Source organism: Musca autumnalis, unplaced genomic scaffold, assembly GCF_047663935.1.
Source record: "Musca autumnalis isolate F117 unplaced genomic scaffold, ASM4766393v1 scaffold_2, whole genome shotgun sequence".
In the NCBI taxonomy this organism is placed as follows: domain Eukaryota; kingdom Metazoa; phylum Arthropoda; class Insecta; order Diptera; family Muscidae; genus Musca; species Musca autumnalis.
Window position 1 is genome coordinate 243,145,232 of NW_027411755.1, and position 17,950 is coordinate 243,163,181.

At 37.1% G+C, this 17,950-nt stretch overlaps 2 protein-coding genes across 6 annotated transcripts; one reads left to right on the forward strand and one right to left on the reverse strand.

The window, feature by feature from the left end:
* Positions 1-569: 569 nt before the first annotated feature.
* Positions 570-14,775, forward strand: Mnn1 (menin 1). Of its 4 annotated transcripts, none has more exons than XM_073971215.1 (6): positions 570-807; positions 1,428-2,099; positions 7,855-8,502; positions 8,564-9,222; positions 9,287-9,400; positions 12,254-14,775. In XM_073971215.1, exons 2-6 carry the CDS (start codon positions 1,781-1,783, stop codon positions 12,809-12,811), a joined length of 2,298 nt encoding a protein of 765 aa, XP_073827316.1. In that variant the 5' UTR covers positions 570-807; positions 1,428-1,780; the 3' UTR covers positions 12,812-14,775. The 4 variants fall into 4 exon arrangements, with proteins under 4 accessions (XP_073827316.1, XP_073827317.1, XP_073827318.1 ...); XM_073971216.1 differs by having other exon boundaries at positions 623-876; XM_073971217.1 differs by having other exon boundaries at positions 633-907.
* Positions 14,776-16,097: 1,322 nt separating this feature from the next.
* On the reverse strand, positions 16,098-17,415 carry LOC141395405 (uncharacterized). Of its 2 annotated transcripts, XM_073971220.1 has the most exons (2): positions 17,073-17,415; positions 16,098-16,928 (listed from the first exon to the last, which is right to left on the reverse strand). In XM_073971220.1, the coding sequence occupies exons 1-2, from the start codon at positions 17,279-17,281 to the stop codon at positions 16,235-16,237; spliced, it is 903 nt and encodes a 300-aa protein (XP_073827321.1). In that variant the 5' UTR covers positions 17,282-17,415; the 3' UTR covers positions 16,098-16,234. The 2 variants fall into 2 exon arrangements, with proteins under 2 accessions (XP_073827321.1, XP_073827320.1); XM_073971219.1 differs by having other exon boundaries at positions 16,098-17,415.
* Positions 17,416-17,950: the final 535 nt, after the last annotated feature.

Consider the following 17,950-nt stretch of genomic DNA (forward strand, 5'->3'; position numbering starts at 1 on the left):
CTCTTTTTTCTAAAAAAAAGTACGAGAACACAATGAAAAATATCATTCTAACAAAGTAATTTAATATTTTTTTCACATTGTTTACAAATTTTGATACTAAAATTTTTTGTTGCAGCAATTAACCATCTACCTTGTTTATTGTGATACGTGAAAAGTGTTGCAACTTTTGGTACTTTTTCAGGCAAAAGCAGGTGGTCTGTTCCAGTACTGCAAGAATCTACTAATTTTTACTATTTTTTGCGATAACATAAAGGAAAAAATGTTATCGTAGTAGAAAATAGTAGCTTTTTGCAGGTTCTGGAACAGAGCAAGGGTTGTATATCATGTGTACTGTGATTTCGATGTTGATTTCGCTGAAATCACGAAATGAGATGATTTCATTTTTGTATGCGAAATCATGATAATTTTTGCTTGATTCCGCGCGAAATCACGAAACGCCTTCGAAATCACTAAAAGACGCCGAATGTAGACCAAACATAAGAAGGTTAACCGTGCAAGAGGCTATAATATAAACATGGCCTTAGATGTGTTTTCAGCTTAATGTGTGACCAAACACCTCAAATATAAGTAATGCAACCAAAAACAGTGTGGCAACACCAACATGTCCTCAAAATGTCATGCTAGACGAAATCAAACATGAAGAACATTTACAACAATAAAGAAGACGTAATAAAAATAAGTGGTGAAATTTTTAAAGTTTTTTCTATAAAAAAATAAAAATTAATAAGTTTTCTGAATGGATGTATAATAATTAATTTACAAAAATCAAAATAACTTAATAATATCAACGAAAGAAATGTTACTAAAGTAAATACGCAATAAAGTGTGTAAAAGTTGAAGAGAAAGTCGAGTGTGAAAAATCTGCCAACTATTAAAGTAAAAGAAAAACAACAACAACAAAAAGAAAGTTAATACTGCGTAAAAATATATAAAAATCAAATTTAAATTAAAATAAATTAATTGAGTTGGTTACACCGGAGGAGTGGGAGTTGTTTGGTGTTTAGTTTGTCTTTGATAAGAAGGGCTGATACACGATGATGTCGTAAAGGAATTTTTTCTCATTGAATGGTGGATCATCATTAGAGTGTGTGTATGTGTGTGTGTTACAAGTGCGTGTGAATCATTTTGCAAGCAACAACATGCTAAAATCCACGTAGAAATAGTTAAATAACTAAAATTAACAAACACCGACCCATAACGTGATCTGATAAGAGGATACAACAACAACATATGAGATATCATCAAAATCTATTTTTGCTGACTCTGTTTAATTCAAATATAAAGTTAAAACATGTAATCTTTGTGAGTTTGTGAGCTGCCAAAAAACCAAATTGAGTGACCGTAGGACAAGGGAGGAGAGAGAAGAAGGAAAGAAAGTCACCGTGAAAAAGTAGTTGTTGCACATTACATTCCTTTTTGTTATGTAGAACTTTTGGCGAACAAGGTAAACATAGAGGGAGGACGGGGCAATACAAAAAAGTGGTTTGTCAACTTGTGGCGTCTCTCATCGCCAAACCAAGAACAGGGACAAAAAAGCCCTTCTACCATAAACGCAGCAGCAACAACAACAATTGCAACCTTCTGTGCAGGCTAAAGTAGGAAGAAGAAAAGAAACAAAAAAATAGCATCGAACAGCAGCAGGCAGGCAGTTGCATTCATTTCACACCAATTACGAACAGAAAAAACTTTTTGTCACCAGTCGTCATTTAAAACAGTAGCAGCTGTATATAACTTTCCCGTGGATTCACATAACGCATTGGAAAAATTCCATCCTATCAGAATGGCCACAGTTACACGCAGCAGTAATAGTCCATCGTTTTCACTAAATTCAACTTTGGATCCCAGCCTTTTCCCATTGAAATCAATAAATGATGTTGTCAACTTTTTCAAAAGATCCCTAGAACTGTACCACACTCAATGTGTGGAACCGGATTTAACGCTGCTGTCAATTGTGGCTGGTTACATAGAATTGTCGCTGACAACTGGAGATGCAGCACACGCGGCTCAACAGGCATCACTCAATTCATCCACATCGTCCTCGTCATCAACGGGCTTGGGTGCATCATCGTTGGCAGGCATTGTGGGTAACGCTGCTGCAGGTGTGTATTTATCTTTTTTTCTTTTGTTTTTGTCAACTTTTGAGAGAAAGCTACAAATGTCAGCCTGGATAACGTGCTAAAAGTAATCTTTATCCACAACAACATATGATATATTTTATCCATTAATTGAATACTTATCTACATGATCCAAGGCTATCCAAATAACGTGAACATTTTATCCACACAAAATTGATATTTTGGAAAAAATTTCTTTTACCGACAGTTTGAATTTATTTTAAATAAATCGTGAGGTTATCTTAATAGCCGGCCTTTGGCCGGGAGTTTAAGAATTTCTCCTATGGAAAGATGCAAATCTCGGGAACGGGAACACAATTTTCATTTAATTTAAAAATTTTCTCTAAGTAGCCGGCCATTAAACAAGGGAATTTTCAGAACTTCAGAGGCCCATATCTCAGAAAGTGTTATACGTCGTTGGAATCAGGACGACGTGGATATTTCATCCACATATCGTGGATATTTTTATCAACATATGTGTATATTTTTATCCACATAACGTGAATATTTTATTCACATAACGTGGATATTTTATCCACATAACGTGGATATTTTATCCTCATGACGTGGATATTTTTATCAACATTTCGTGGATTTTTCATCCACATAACTTTAATAATTTATCCACATAACGTGGATAATTTATCCTCATGACGTGGATATTTTCATCCATATATCGTGGATTGTTTATCCACATATCGTGGATTTTTTATCCACATATCGTGGGTTTTTATCCACATATCGTGGATTTTTTATCCACATCTTCTTTATTGCCATTCCGTATTCGGGTTTTAGCGATCATACAATTACATAATGATAATTTGGTATATTTAACAAATCAGTTTATTAATTTATATATAAGTTTCTGTTTTTGGCGGCATTCAGAAGAGTTCTTTCATTATGGTGTCCAGTCCAGTCTTGAATGTTTTTGAGCCATGATGTTTCCCGTCGCCCTCTCGGTCTTCTCCCATCGATTTTTGTTTGGATAATTGTTTGCAGAAGCTTATATTTTTCATGCCTCATAATGTGACCAAGATATGCGGTTTTTTGTGTTTTTATAATTTTTATTAATTGGCGTTCGACTTGCATGCGTTCTAACACTTCGTCGTTTGTAATGCGCTCGGTCCATGGGATCTTTAAAATTCGACGATATATCCATATTTCAGACGAGTTCAGTCTTTTTTCATCTACAGCTTTCAAAGTCCATGTTTCCGCAGAGTACAATAAAACGGACCATATGTAACATTTTACAAATCGTATTTTTGTAGTAAGACTTATGTCGTGGCTAAGTAAAACTTTGTTATGTTTGAAAAAATTGCTTCTTGCCATTTCTATTCGGCATTTAATTTCTCTTGATATGTCCCATTTATCGTTGATTTGAATTCCGAGGTATTTGTAGGTTGTCACTCGCTCTATTTCATCGTTATTTATCTTTAGTGGCGTATTATTGTCGGCATGATTCCTGCTAACTACCATATATTTTGTTTTCTTAACGTTGATTTTTAATCCGTATATTTCGCTATTTTGTGTTACTGCGTCTATTAATTTTTGTAGTCCAGCTATGCTGCTTGCTACTAATACGGTGTCATCGGCATAGCGTATGTTATTTATTAAGGTGTTGTTTAGTTGGATACCAATATTCTTTCCACGTACAGATTCTTCGAATATTTTCTCGGAATATATGTTAAATAAAAGAGGGGACAATATGCAGCCTTGTCTTACGCCTCTTGAAATTGGAACATCGTCAGTTAATTCATTATCTACTTGAATGTTTGCTATCTGTTTCCAGTATAGGTTTTTAATGCAGTTTATGTCACTGTCTTCCAATCCGATTGAAAGTAGGATCTCTATCAATTTATCATGATTTACCGTATCGAACGCTTTTTCGTAGTCTACGAAACATAAAAATACATCTTTTTGTACCTCTCGACAATTTTGTATTAATACTTGTACAGCTAGTAACGCTTCTCGTGTCCCCATGCCTTCCTTGAATCCAAATTGTGTTTGTCCCATGTGTGCTTCGCAGATCGGATAGATTCGTCTATGTATTATTTTCAAAAATATTTTAAGAGCGTGGCTCATTAGACTTATTAGTCTAAAGTCGCTGCAGGTCTTCGCATTATTTTTCTTGGGTATTGTGATAAATGTTGATTTCAGCCAATCTTGGGGATATTGTCCTGTTTTATATATATTGTTGAATAGTTTTAAAAGAAGCTTGGTGTTATTTCCGTCTATTAACTTAAGTACCTCGGCAGGTATTTCGTCTGGACCCATTGCCTTTTTATCTTTCATTGACATAATAGCTAGTTGTAATTCATTCTCAGTAATGGGTGTCCCTGTAAAATTAATTTCATCCCCTGAGTTGGATAAGGATGTTCGTTGGTGATCGATAAATAATTGCTTAATATATTCTTCCCATAGTATTTTCTTTTCTGCAGTTTCATAAATTGCTACTTTATTATCATTGTAGATAAATGTTGACGATCTCTTTGGATAAATACCAGATGTCTCTTTTAATTTTTTGTGGAGATTGAAGTCATCATGAAGTATTTTAAGTCGTTCAATTTCCTGACATTGCTTATTTATTTGCTCATTTTTTGCAGCACGTGTTGCGATTTTAATTTCTTGGTTTATCTCCCAATATCTTTCATAGTTTACATTTTTGTGTTTACTTCTTTCTTTCCGAAGTGCTCGAATTTCATCCGTTATCCATGGATCTTCTTTTTTGCGCATGTTGGATCCAATTATATTTTTTGTGACATCTTTTATGGATTTTTTCACTTGGTTCCATAGGTTTTCAACATTACATATTGTTGCATTTATTTCAATGAGATCGGCATTTAATTGTTCCTTTATCGTTTGTTTCGTTAATGGGTCATTCAGTTTTTCAATATTGATTCTTGGTTCCGGCTTTTTCTTGCGAGTGGTAGCAAGTTTAATTCTTAAATTGCACATTAAAAGGTTATGGTCTGAGGGGACATCAGCACCAGGGTAGGTAGAACATTTTGACACACACGTACAGTACCTCTTATTTATCAAAATGTAGTCTATTTGGTTTCTTACTATGTTGCCATTATTATCCTGAGGTGATTTCCACGTATAAAGTCGCCTAGGGTGAAGACAAAATAATGTATTGGTGATTTTGTATTTATATTCTTGGCAAAACTGAATCAATTTCTCTCCTCTTTCATTTCGTTTTCCCAGTCCGAATTTGCCTTTAACTTCAGCTGTTACTTCTTGCCCGACTTTGGCATTAAAATCCCCTTGGATTATTGTGATGTCGTGCGGTTTTGTCATTTTCAACAATTTTTCCAAGTCGTTGTAGAACTGTTCTATTTCTTCGTTATTGCTATCAGAGGTGGGTGCATAAACTTGTATTATGTTTATATTAATTGGTTTTCCAGATATTTTCACCATCATGACCCTATCTGATATTGGAACCCATCCAGTGACGCTGGCAGCTATTTTGTTCTTGATCAGAATTGCGACACCTCTTCTATGAATTCCTTCAGGATTTCCGGAGTGATAAACTTTTATATCATGAGATACAAATTCTCCATATTCGGTCCACCAAGTTTCACTAATGCCCAGCACATCTATCTGTAACCTTTTCATCTCGTTTATGGTATTGTCCAATTTCCCAAGTTCGTAAAGACTTCTGACATTCCACGTTCCTACGTTTAGTTTGGTTTTACCTCCGGGGATTCTTAGCACCCTCGAATTGCCGGAGACTGAGGGCCGTTTGTTATTTCCTGTCCACATAACTTTGATAATTTATCCACATATCGTGAATAATTTATCCACATATCGTGGATAATTTATCCACATAAATTGGATATTTTATCCACATAAATTGGATATTTTATCCACATAACGTGTATATTTTATACACATAACGTGGATATTTTATCCACATAACGTGAATATTTTATCCACATAACGTGGATATTTTATCCACATAACGTGGATATTTTATCCACATAACGTGGATATTTTATCCACATGACGTGGATATTTTATCCACATAACGTGAATATTTTTATTCACATAACTTGAATATTTTATCCACATAACGTGAATATTTTTATTCACATAACTTGAATATTTTATCCACATAACGTGGATAATTTATCCACATAACGTGAATATTTTATCCACATAACGTGGATATTTTATCCTCATAATCTAGATATTTTTTATTCACATGACGTGGATATTTTATCCACATAACGTGGATATTTTATCCACATAACGTGGATATTTTATTCACATAACGTGGATATTTTATCCACATAACGTGGATATTTTATCCACATAACATGGATATTTTATCCTCATGACGTGGATATTTTTATCAACATTTCGTGGATTTTTCATCCACATAACTTTGATAATTTATCCACATAACGTGGATATTTTATTCACATAACGTGGATATTTTATCCACATAACGTGGATATTTTATCCACATAACGTGGATATTTTATCCACATAACGTGGATATTTTATCCACATAACGTGGATATTTTATCCACATAACGTGGATATTTTATCCTCATAATCTAGATATTTTTTACCCACATGACGTGGATATTTTATCCACATAACGTGGATATTTTTATCCACATAACGTGGATATTTTTATCCACATAACGTGGATATTTATCGACATAACGTGAATACTTTATTCACATAACTTGAATATTTTATCCACATAACGTGGATAATTTATCCACATAACTTGAATATTTTTATCCACATGACGTGGATATTTTTATCCACATAACGTGGATATTTTTATCCACGTATCGTTGATTTTTTATCCACATAAAATGAATATTTTTTATCCTCATAACGTGGATATTTTATCCACATAACGTGGATAATTTATCCTCATGACATGGATATTTTTATCCACGTATCGTTGATTTTTTATTCACATAACGTGAATATTTTATCCACATAACGTGGATATTTTATCCACATTACGTGGATATTTTATGTACATAACGTGAATATTTTATTCACATAACGTGAATATTTTATCCACATAACGTGGATATTATATCCACATTACGTGTATATTTCATCCACATAACGTGGATAATTTATCCTCATGACGTGGATATTTTATCCACATAACGTGGATATTTTATTCACATAACATGGATATTTTTATCCACATAACGTGAATATTTTATCCACATTACGTGTATATTCTATTCACATAACGTGGATATTATATCCACATTACGTGTATATTTCATCCACATAACGTGGATAATTTATCCTCATGACGTGGATATTTTATCCACATAACGTGGATATTTTATCCACATATCGTTAATTTTTTTATCCACAGAACATGGATATTTTATCCACATATCGTTAATTTTTTTATCCACAGAACATGGATATTTTTTATCCTCATAACGTGGATATTTTATCCACATAACGTGGATATTTTATCCACATTACGTGGATATTTTATCCACATAACGTGAATATTTTATCTACATAACGTGGATATTTTATCCACATAACGTGTATTTTTTATCCACATAACGAGAATATTTTTTCCCATAAAGTCGATATTTTATCCACATATAGTGGATACATTATCCACATAACCTTGGATACATTACCCAACTAAGCCGTAGATCCAATGACGTGAACAATCCAAATCCTTCCATCGAATTAAATATAGTTTCCTCAATTGTTTTTTCTTTTTTCATTTCAGCCAATTTGGACATCATCAATAGTAACTCGGTCCCCTTTCCCGTTGTCACATACGAACTTGTTTCGGGCCTCTATAAGAAATTCCAAAGCATTTTATCCATAGTGGAGAAGCCAAAAGTATCATCAACTTGCAACAGTCGACAGGCGACACGAGAAGTTATAAAAAAGGTATCCGATGTTATATGGCATTCGTTGATACGCAGCAGTTACAAAGATCGTGCCCATTTACAAAATCTCTACACATATCTATCGGGTAATAAGCTAGATTGCTTTGGTGTGGCATTGACAGTTGTGGCCGGATGCCAATTGCTCGGTTATCGTGATGTACGTCTAGCCATATCTGAAGATCATGCCTGGGTTGTTTTTGGCAATAAAAAATTAGAGACTATTGAAGTAACATGGCACGGCAAGGGTAGTGAAGATAAACGAGGCCAAGATATCCAGGCGGGCATTGAATCCGGATCATGGTTATATTTAGGTGGCTATCCTGTCGTCTGTGATCGCCCAATGGAGGTTGCAGCCATTGCATCGGCCATAAATATATCTCTATCAAGCAATAGTGATTGTGTTGAGGTGGCGGAAATGCAACAGCGTCTACTGTGGATGCTATATGATATGGGTCACTTGAGGAAATATCCCATGGCAATAGGTAAGTAAAATATAACAGCAAACTAGACCATATAACATTTAATAATTGCATCTTTTTGCAGGCACCCTTGGCGAATTGGAAGAAATAAATCCCACACCCAAACGTGTCTCCTGTGACCAACTCTATGGTGAAGCAATTGAATCTGCCAGAGCCCATTATCAAAATCACCATGTTTATCCGTACACGTATCAAGGCAATTACTACAATCGATTGAATAAATATCGTGAGGCTTTTGCGGCCTGGGCAAATGCTGCCGACGTTATACGTCTCTATACCTATCAGTGTAGAGATGATGAAGAAATCTACAAAGAGCTGTTGGATATTGCAAATGAAATGATACCCTATGTTATGAAAACTGAAAGCTCTGGCCACTCGGCACGCAGTATACTAAGAGATTCCGAGGTATTTGCAAATCTCTTGCGATTTTACGATGGCATTTGTCAATGGGAGGAAGATAGTTTAACACCAATCTTACACATTGGTTGGGCCAAACCATTGGTTAATAATATTTGTAAATTTGATTATGATGTACGGTCACAAGTTATAATTAAAGTTCCCGAAGATGAACCGCAGGCGGTTCACCGAGGTGGTGTGACTTCGTCCTCGACGACTACCACGAACATGGATGTTTGTAGTCGCGGAGATAATGAAGAGGCTTTAAATGAGGCTAAGGCAGGTGAAGCGGCGGAAGGAAACAATAATTTACTGAAAAAAGAAGAGGTAAGATTTGTGGAGTATTTTGTTATTGTTTTTTGCTTTAATTTGTTATTCTAATTTCTATTAGAAAACAAATGATGTCAACAAATCTGAAATGCCTACAACATTATTGGCCGATTTAACAGCTGCATGTGGCGAAAAGATTTTAAATCCAGACTTATTATTGCAGGGATTACGACAGGTATGCTAATCGAAGTAACAAGAGAAAACAATGCAAGTGGTGGGAAATATTATGTATGGGCAAATGTGCAAGGCAACTACTTTGCTTCAGGGGAGAGCGATAAGCAGCGACTCAAAGTCACATCTTGGATCAAATTTGTGATATAATTATCACAAGATACAAGATATAACTAGTTTCATTTCTATTAATTTTACATGGAAAATGGACAATGATAGATGCTTTAAGGTAAAAACTTCAGGACGAGACGTCCTTTGTGTTGATGTAGTTGGTTATTTTAATTAGCCAGGATCGTAAACTTAACAGCTGTCTGTGCTGCCTTTTTCACACAGAGCAAGCTGCACAGGCGATACACCCATATTGTTACAAAAACAATGAAATGTCAAGCCTTAAGGTTAGGGAAGTTTTAAACACTTTGATAAGATTACAAATGTGCCTCATGGAAATATTGTGTTTACACCCGAATTAGGTTTGGACAAAATGGCAAACGGCCAGTCCGTCCGCGTGGCTCACTGTGTAGTGCGCACGATAACAATCTAAAAAATTGCACCTCGTAATATTTTCAAACTTAGATCAAGTTCGAAGATGAACCATACCGGTCCACTGCTTCGGGTGTCTCTCATTTTTTCAATTTATTGTTCCCTAAAATGGTGTGCAAGATAAGTCTCGTAGGGAGTAATCTATATTTCTTCCAAACGTAGGTCAGGTTTGTAAATTGACAATATCGCTCCACTCCAACGGGCAGGTGCCACGCAAATTTTAAAATTTTTGCAATAGTGCAGTTAAAGGAAATGTATCGTATCGTTTTGAAACTTTTTGCAGCAGGTTGTCCTCGCGGACGCTATTACGACGGTGCATTTCTTTTCAAGGGCAAGTTCATAATTCCTGGAATAATGACCCAGAAGCTCTAAAAAACCTTGCTGGAACTACTAAAATGATTGATGAGAGTCAAAACTATATTTAGTACCCGATTTGACAGAAACTTCGTACAATATCTTCCAAACGTACATCGAGTTCCAAGAAGGTCTTTATTGGACAACACTATCGGGCTCAATTTAAGAGATGTTCTGGGGTTCGGTTCGAATTTTTTAAAGAAGGCACTCTGTTTTTGATCTGTTGTTCTTCCTTACATAATCGCCCAAAAGTCCTCAGATTAGTTCAAACTTATATCCAGTTCCATTATGTACCAATTCGGTCCATTCCTTTTGATATCTTTTCCGCAAAAGTTTAACATTTTTGCGTTTAAATCCAATTTAATTCTATAGACCCTTTCCTTTCTGAAAGAAAGCGTGCCTCTATAGAGCTTTCTGAAAGAAAGGACGCTTCTATAGACCCTTTTGGAAGTAAGGGTGCTGCTATAGACCATTTCTGAAAGAAAGCTTGCTTCTATTGACTATTTCTAAAAGAAAGGTGCTTCTATGGACCCTTTCTGTAAGAAAGGGTGCTTCTATAGACCCTTTCTGTAGAGAAAGGCTGCTTCAATGGACTCTTTCTGTAAGAAAGGGTTCTTCTGTGGAGAAAGGCTTCTATGGATCCTTTAAAGGTGCTTCTATGGATCCTTTAAGAAAGGGTGCTTCTGTTGACCCTTTCTGTAAATAAGTGTGCTTCTATAGACCCTTACTGAGATAAAGGGTGCTTCTATAGACACTTTCTGAAAGAAAGGGGGCTTCTATAGACCCTTTCTGAGAGAAAGGGGGCTTCTATTCACCCTTTCTTTAAGAAAGGGTGCTTCTATGTACCCTTTCTTTAAGAAAGGGTGCTTCTATGTACCCTTTCTTTAAGAAAGGGTGCCTCTATGTACCCTTTCTTTAAGAAAGGGTGCCTCTATGTACCCTTTCTTTAAGAAAGGGTGCCTCTATGTACCCTTTCTTTAAGAAAGGGTGTCTCTATGTACCCTTTCTTTAAGAAAGGGTGCCTCTATGTACCCTTTCTTTAACAAAGGGTGTCTCTATGTACCCTTTCTTTAAGAAAGGGTGTCTCTATGTACCCTTTCTTTAAGAAAAGGTGTCTCTATGTACCCTCTCTTTAAGAACGGGTGCCTCTATGTACCCTTTCTTTAAGAAAGGATGTTGCTATGGACCCCTTCTGTAAGAAAGGGTGCTTCTACGGACCCTTTCTGCAAGAAAGGGTGCTTCTATGGACAGTTTATGTAAGAAAGGGTGCTTCTATGGACAGTTTATGTAAAAAAGTGTGTTTCTATGGACCCTTTCTGTAAGAAAGAGTGCTTCTGTAGATCCTTTCTGAAAGAAAGGGTGCTTCTATATACCCTTTCTGAGAGAAAGAGTGCTTGTATATACCCTTTCTGAAAGAAAAGATGCTTCCATAGACCCTTTCTGAAAGAAAAGATGCTTCCATAGACCCTTTCTGTAAGAAAGGGTATTTCTATAAACCCCTTCTGAAAGAAATTGTGCTTCTTTCTATAGACCTTTTCTTAAAGAAAGGGTGCTTCTATATACCCTTTCTGAGAGAAAGAGTGTTTTTATAGACCCTTTCTGAAAGAAAAGATGCTTCCATAGACCCCTTCTGAAAGAAATGGTGCTTCTATAGACCTTTTCTGAAAGAAAGGGTGTTTCTTTGGACCCTTTCTGTAAGAAAGGGTGCTGCTATGGACCCTTTCTCCAAGAAAGGGTTCTGCTATGGACCCTTTCTCTAAGAAAGGGTGCTGCTATGGACCCTTTCTGTAAGAAATTGTGCTCCTATAGATAGTTTAATTTTTAAGATGTCATGAATACAAAAACTCTAATTGAATTACTTAAAATGCATAGACATTCCTGTAGATTTAATTGCTATATTTTTGGAACCTAAATCATCTACAATTTTTCGCTCTAATAATTTTTTGTTTAATTTTTTTTTTAGGGTTACAACCTCTCACCCCCTGAAAATTCGGTTGCTACTGGCGGATCGTCTCAAGCCAGTTTGAATAATGCAAATCGACATACTGGCTTTCTTTTTGCTGCTGATCAACAACAACAAAAACGTAACAAAGATGGTGGAACGGAAGATAACAACCTAAATGGAAAAACTGAACACAAAAATGAGGCAGTGGTACAATCAACAACAAGTCCTTTGTCTGCTGTAATATCACCACCAGAACCACCATTAGATGATGATGACCCATTGAAACATATGTTCAAAACACCTGTCATAACACTGTACAGTCAAAAAATGAAAGGTCTCAAAGATCTTTTGTTGGCTGAAAAATTAAATACCCATGCAATATCTCTACAAGTAACCGCACAATCCGTGGCCAGCCGTAAGGTGCGAGGTGTCGATAAACTGGGTAATCATACAACAAATTCAACATATTCATCGGTAAATGTTGGAGCAGCTGGAACTGCATTGGGTGATACATCATCGTCGGCGGCGAGCGATTCAATTGCCGTTTCACGGCCTAAACGTACACGACGTGAATGAGTTCAGTGTAATAATTACTGCTGTGACAGCGGGCTGTGTCAGTGGTAAGATTTTTTTGTTTCGTTTCGGTTCTTTCATTTAACGGTGCATCCTAAATCCCTAAAATATTGAAAGATTTCAATATTATACCTAGCTATTGCAGGCTTTAAACATAAATTCTCTCTCAAAATTGAAAACTCTGTCTTTAGGAGGTTTACAAATTCAAAAGGCACTCAAACCCAATTGATTTCATTGATCCTATATCCATGGCTTACAAATTACAACAAAAGAAAGTAAAATCTAAGAATTAAATATGAAAGTTAAAGAAAGAGGGACAAGGTAAGACATATAAAAAGAGTTTCCTTTAACCCAAAACAACTAGTTATTTGATTCAAAGCCAAGCTTGAAGACGGAATAAAAAAAAGAGTATAAAAAATAGAAATACATATTTAATAAATAACAATCTCAGTTAATGCAGAAAAATAGAACTAACCCAGTAAAACAATATCCAAGAACATTTAGTATTAGTTTACCTTTAACGGAAAATCCAATTTCTTTTAAAAGTAGCGCCAAGCGTCTCATTTGTAACTCCTATCTCTTGTTGTCGTACCAGTGTTTTTGTTTTCGCTTCCCATTTTATTTTCTATAAGAAACCGTTTATTATTTGTATATATGTATTTAGGTATCTAATAAGCTAATAAGGTAATTTATATTTATTTACCTAATCGCTCTTATGTTTTTATGGTGCTCACTTATTTTATTAATTCGCTTTTTTATGTTAATTATTTATGTTTTTATTCGTCTATCGTGAGGTTTAAATTAAATTTTCTTTGTGGTGTAATTAATTAATAATGGCTTTCTTCCTTTAGTATCTGCTAAATAGTAGACACGTGGGAAGTTATCTTTTGAGAACGAAAATTATGCGCAGCTCTCTGCTTAAGATAAGAAGTAGGACTAGGTCTCCTTAGCCGGCAGCACTTGGGGAGCAGATAAAGAAATCTTGTTGTGCCACATATAACGCGATAGGTCGGTCTGTTGTATGCTATGCTGCACCATTGTTACCCAATTTAAATCTGTCAGAATGCAGAAGATAAAAAATCTTGTTTTCGCTAGAATGGTGCGCTCAATAACTGTCAAAGGTACTAACCGATATTTCTCCCCACATAGATCAGGTTCCAATATGGACTATATCGGTCCACTCCTTTGGCTACCTTCCACACACTATTTCAAAAATCCTGGATAGTTTGGGTTGTCCTCACGGCCCTAATATGACGGTAACTTTTTTCGGGGGCGAGTCCATACTTCCTGAGATACCGAAAAATCCTTGGAGTCAACAAGAAAGCGAAGCGATTGCGTATTGGATATGGCTGAAACATTGCACATCGTAAAATTTCTTCCAAACGTACATCATGTAACAAGATGGTCCATATTGGCAACTGCTTCGGGTACCTCTCCCTCACAAAACTCAAAATTTTCGCTTAAGTACAGTTTAAGGACTGCTCGATGATAGTTTTGTCATTTTTACAGAAGGTAACAACAGTTCTTAAAAATCTTAGGGTGACCAACTGAAATGTCTGATGGGTACGATAACTATAGAAAGAAGTGAGAGACTATTTCACTTAAGCTTATACAAATCGAGAATGGACTAAATCGGCGTACCTTCCTTACAAAAGTTAAAAAATTTCGCTTATTCGTGGATCGTTTTGATTTTGTTTCAGAATTGGGCATATCTTTCCTTTAACGACAGTATTCCGAAAAATATGAAATAATTACCATATATAGTGCTTTTTATGCTTCCCGAGATATGGGCCTCTGAAGTTCAGAAAATTCCTATTGTTTAAAGGCCGGCTACTTAGAGAAAAAATTTAATTTAAAAGAAAATTGTGTTCCCGTTTCCGAGATTGTCTCCTGTCCATAGGAGAAATTCTCAAATCCCCGGCCAAAGGACGGCTATTAAATGAAACTTACGATTTTGAAAAAAAAAATGCAAACTGTCGCTAAAGGAAATTTGTTCCCAGAATTGTTTGTTTGCTTTTGAAACGTTGGACCTCTTTTTCGCTGGATCATGAATATTCCTCCTGGCACGTCTTACCAATGTTGCGAACCCGAGAACAAATCGGCGGAACAAACGCACCACATCGAGAAAACGCCGTAATTCCTTTACGTTTTTCGGTGGTTTCATCTCAAAAACGGCCGCTATCTTATGGGGATCAGACTGAATACCCTCACCGCGCACAACATGTCCTAAGTGCTTTGTCTCCTTACTGACACTTCACGGGGTTAATAAATAAATTTGTTGCTTCGAGCCTCCGGAATACCTCTTGCAAGTTGTCGAGGTGTTTTACCGATCATAATAACATCGTCCAGTTCTAAACCTATAACTTGCTGGAATGTCGTTGGGGCGGAATTCAAATTTCGGTTCCAGGTTCCGTTCTTCTTCGGTGCCAAGGTGATAGGCGAACTGTAGGGACTTTGAGATATTTCGATGAACTCCTTGGCAAGGAGCTTAATGATGTTGGTGTCAATTACAACCGGGATGGCGGGATTTTTTAGCAGCATTGTATTGTTGTTGTAGCAACGCAAATACGTTCCTTCGTATTATTTCAGTTATCAGGTTCAGGTTCCTCTGTATCCAGACTCAAAAATTCTGCAACTTGGTCAGGAGACAGGTGAGTGGGTTAGCTGAACAGCTAAACAAATGCAGCGTGTCGTGTGGTCTCAATCGTGGCATCAATTGGGGCCCAATACAAATTGAGGCGGCAGCTTCGTCCGGATCTTAAATGGGCTAAAACCAATTGTGTTTGAGCTGCATAGTGTAGTTTGAAAGGCTGATCGTCGGTCATCACGATCCGGTGGGTTGCAGCGGAGGACGTACCATAAATATCTGGGTATCTAACAATTTCAGTATTCTCAGTTAATCAGCAACCACATTTGCAATTGCCGTTTGCGGGACCTTGTTGCCTGGGTCTCATGGGTCGTATGACGACAAGCGCTTTTCCATGTTTTCGCATGTGCAGGTGTGGTGGAGGTAATGTAGCTTTTCTTTCGTCTAGGCATCATTAGGTGACTGGTATTTGCGGGAAAAAGTACAGCATAGCCATGCCATAGTAAATCGAGCAAACATTTTTGCCAGGAAATTCAATCTAGTATGATTTCCTCAGCAGCATCTGGCATGACCAACATCCGATTTGGGATTAGTTTAAATGGCTGCCGAAGTCGATAATGGTTGTGTACCTGTACCCCTCTCTGCGAGCGATCTACAGTAGGCCGGGGCAATTTGAACACCAACACGGGGGCCTGGATTTTCTTATTATTGGGATTGCACTGAGCAAAAAATTCCACTAGACCATATGTCTACGGTGAAAATCGAGCCCCCGAATTTTGACTCGAATGAAAAAATTTAAATTGTCATAAAGCTTTGGCAACCTTTCTTATTAAACCATGCTAGTCTCCAATTAATGAATCGGTCACTGTTGAAAGTGATCTTCGGTTGAGTTGGCGTTCTGCCTTAGCTTTCTTAACCTTTCTGGCAACAGTTGTCCTAGGGGTCCCATACATTGCCTCTGCCTTTGTTGGGTATAGGCGATTTAAAAGGCATAGTTCCACAACTTTTTGCATAGTTGCTTCGCTATACTGCTTCCTTTTTCTGACTATCCTGACTGGTGGGACTTCTTCAGCAAAATTTTCATCTTCAATGCTGGATGCAGAACTTACTGCTCGTTCTGAGTCCCCATCCCAGTCCGAGTCCCCTTCTGCCGATGGTATTTCCGAGTCCGCCATGTCCGAGTCCGCAGTAGTAGTCGTTGCGGCTGCTGCTGCGGCTACTGCGGCTGCTTGTGTTGCTGCTGCTGCTGCCGACGTAGACGGTCGTTCTGTATCCGCAACGACTACTACTGCGGACTCGGACTCGGACTCGGAAATACCATCGGGGAACCCTAGGAAGCCGTACCCAATAAAATCATGTGCTGCTGCGGCTGCTGCTGCGGCTGCGGCTGCTTGTGTTGCAGCTGGTGGTGTTGCTGCTGCTGCGGCTGCTTGTGTTGCAGCTGGTGGTGTTGCGGCTGCTGCTGCGGCTGCTTGTGTTGCAGCTGGTGGTGTTGCTGCTGCTGCGGCTGCTTGTGTTGCAGCTGGTGGTGTTGCGGCTGCTGCTGCGGCTGCTTGTGTTGCAGCTGGTGGTGTTGCTGCTGATGCGGCTGCTTGTGTTGCAGCTGGTGGTGTTGCTGCTGCTGCGGCTGCTGCTGCGGCTGCTTGTGTTGCAGCTGGTGGTGTTGCTGCTGCTGCGGCTGCTGCTGCGGCTGCCGACGTAGACGGTGTCGCTGCTGCTTCATGTGGTGTTGATGGTCGAGTTGGTGACGTAGCTCTGTCTACAAAGTTTCGTCCAGGTTTTGTGGTGGTGGTGGTGGTTTCTGTTTCCGTTATTGTTACAGTTCCTGCTGCATCAATCCGTGTTACTTTTGTTTTTGTAGTAACTATATAATGGAAAAAAATCATAGAAGAAGAACGGGTTAATTGTTGCCTGTTGTTTTGGATGTAGAAATTCGCGATTTTTTAAAATTATACAAAACTCATCAATCATACTCTAACTAAAAAAATTTCAGAATTCCACCTCTAACTCAAATCCCAATTGTCAAAAATTTAGTATTCCTTCTCAACTAAATATACTAAATATATTATTGTAGGTATATATTCCGATCTGAACAGATCACGATTTCATTTTGTACATTTATTTTTACACCAAATCCCGTCTCACATACAAAACTTGGAGGTTGTATCTGTAATAGTTCTAAAGATATTTGCATACAAAAGCGAAATTTCAACAATTGATCCAGGCCATGTAGCAATGTACCCTAAACATTTCAGTATATAAACAAACAAACAAATTTCAAATTTATTACATTATATATTTAAATATTTATTTATTTACTTATTATTAACAATGTAGTAAATACATAGTTAGTAAAGCAAGATTTAGCATTGGCTACTGTGGCCATCAGCTAGAGCTTGTAATAGTTAAAGGTTACGATACAATTAGTTTAGATTATAAAATTGGATTTTGATATGAAATTATAAATTGCTTCAATGTTGGCAGGTGTCGGTGATTTCAGGATACCCAGTCCTCGGTTGTCAAGATATGTGTGGTAATTATTTGAGCAAAACATT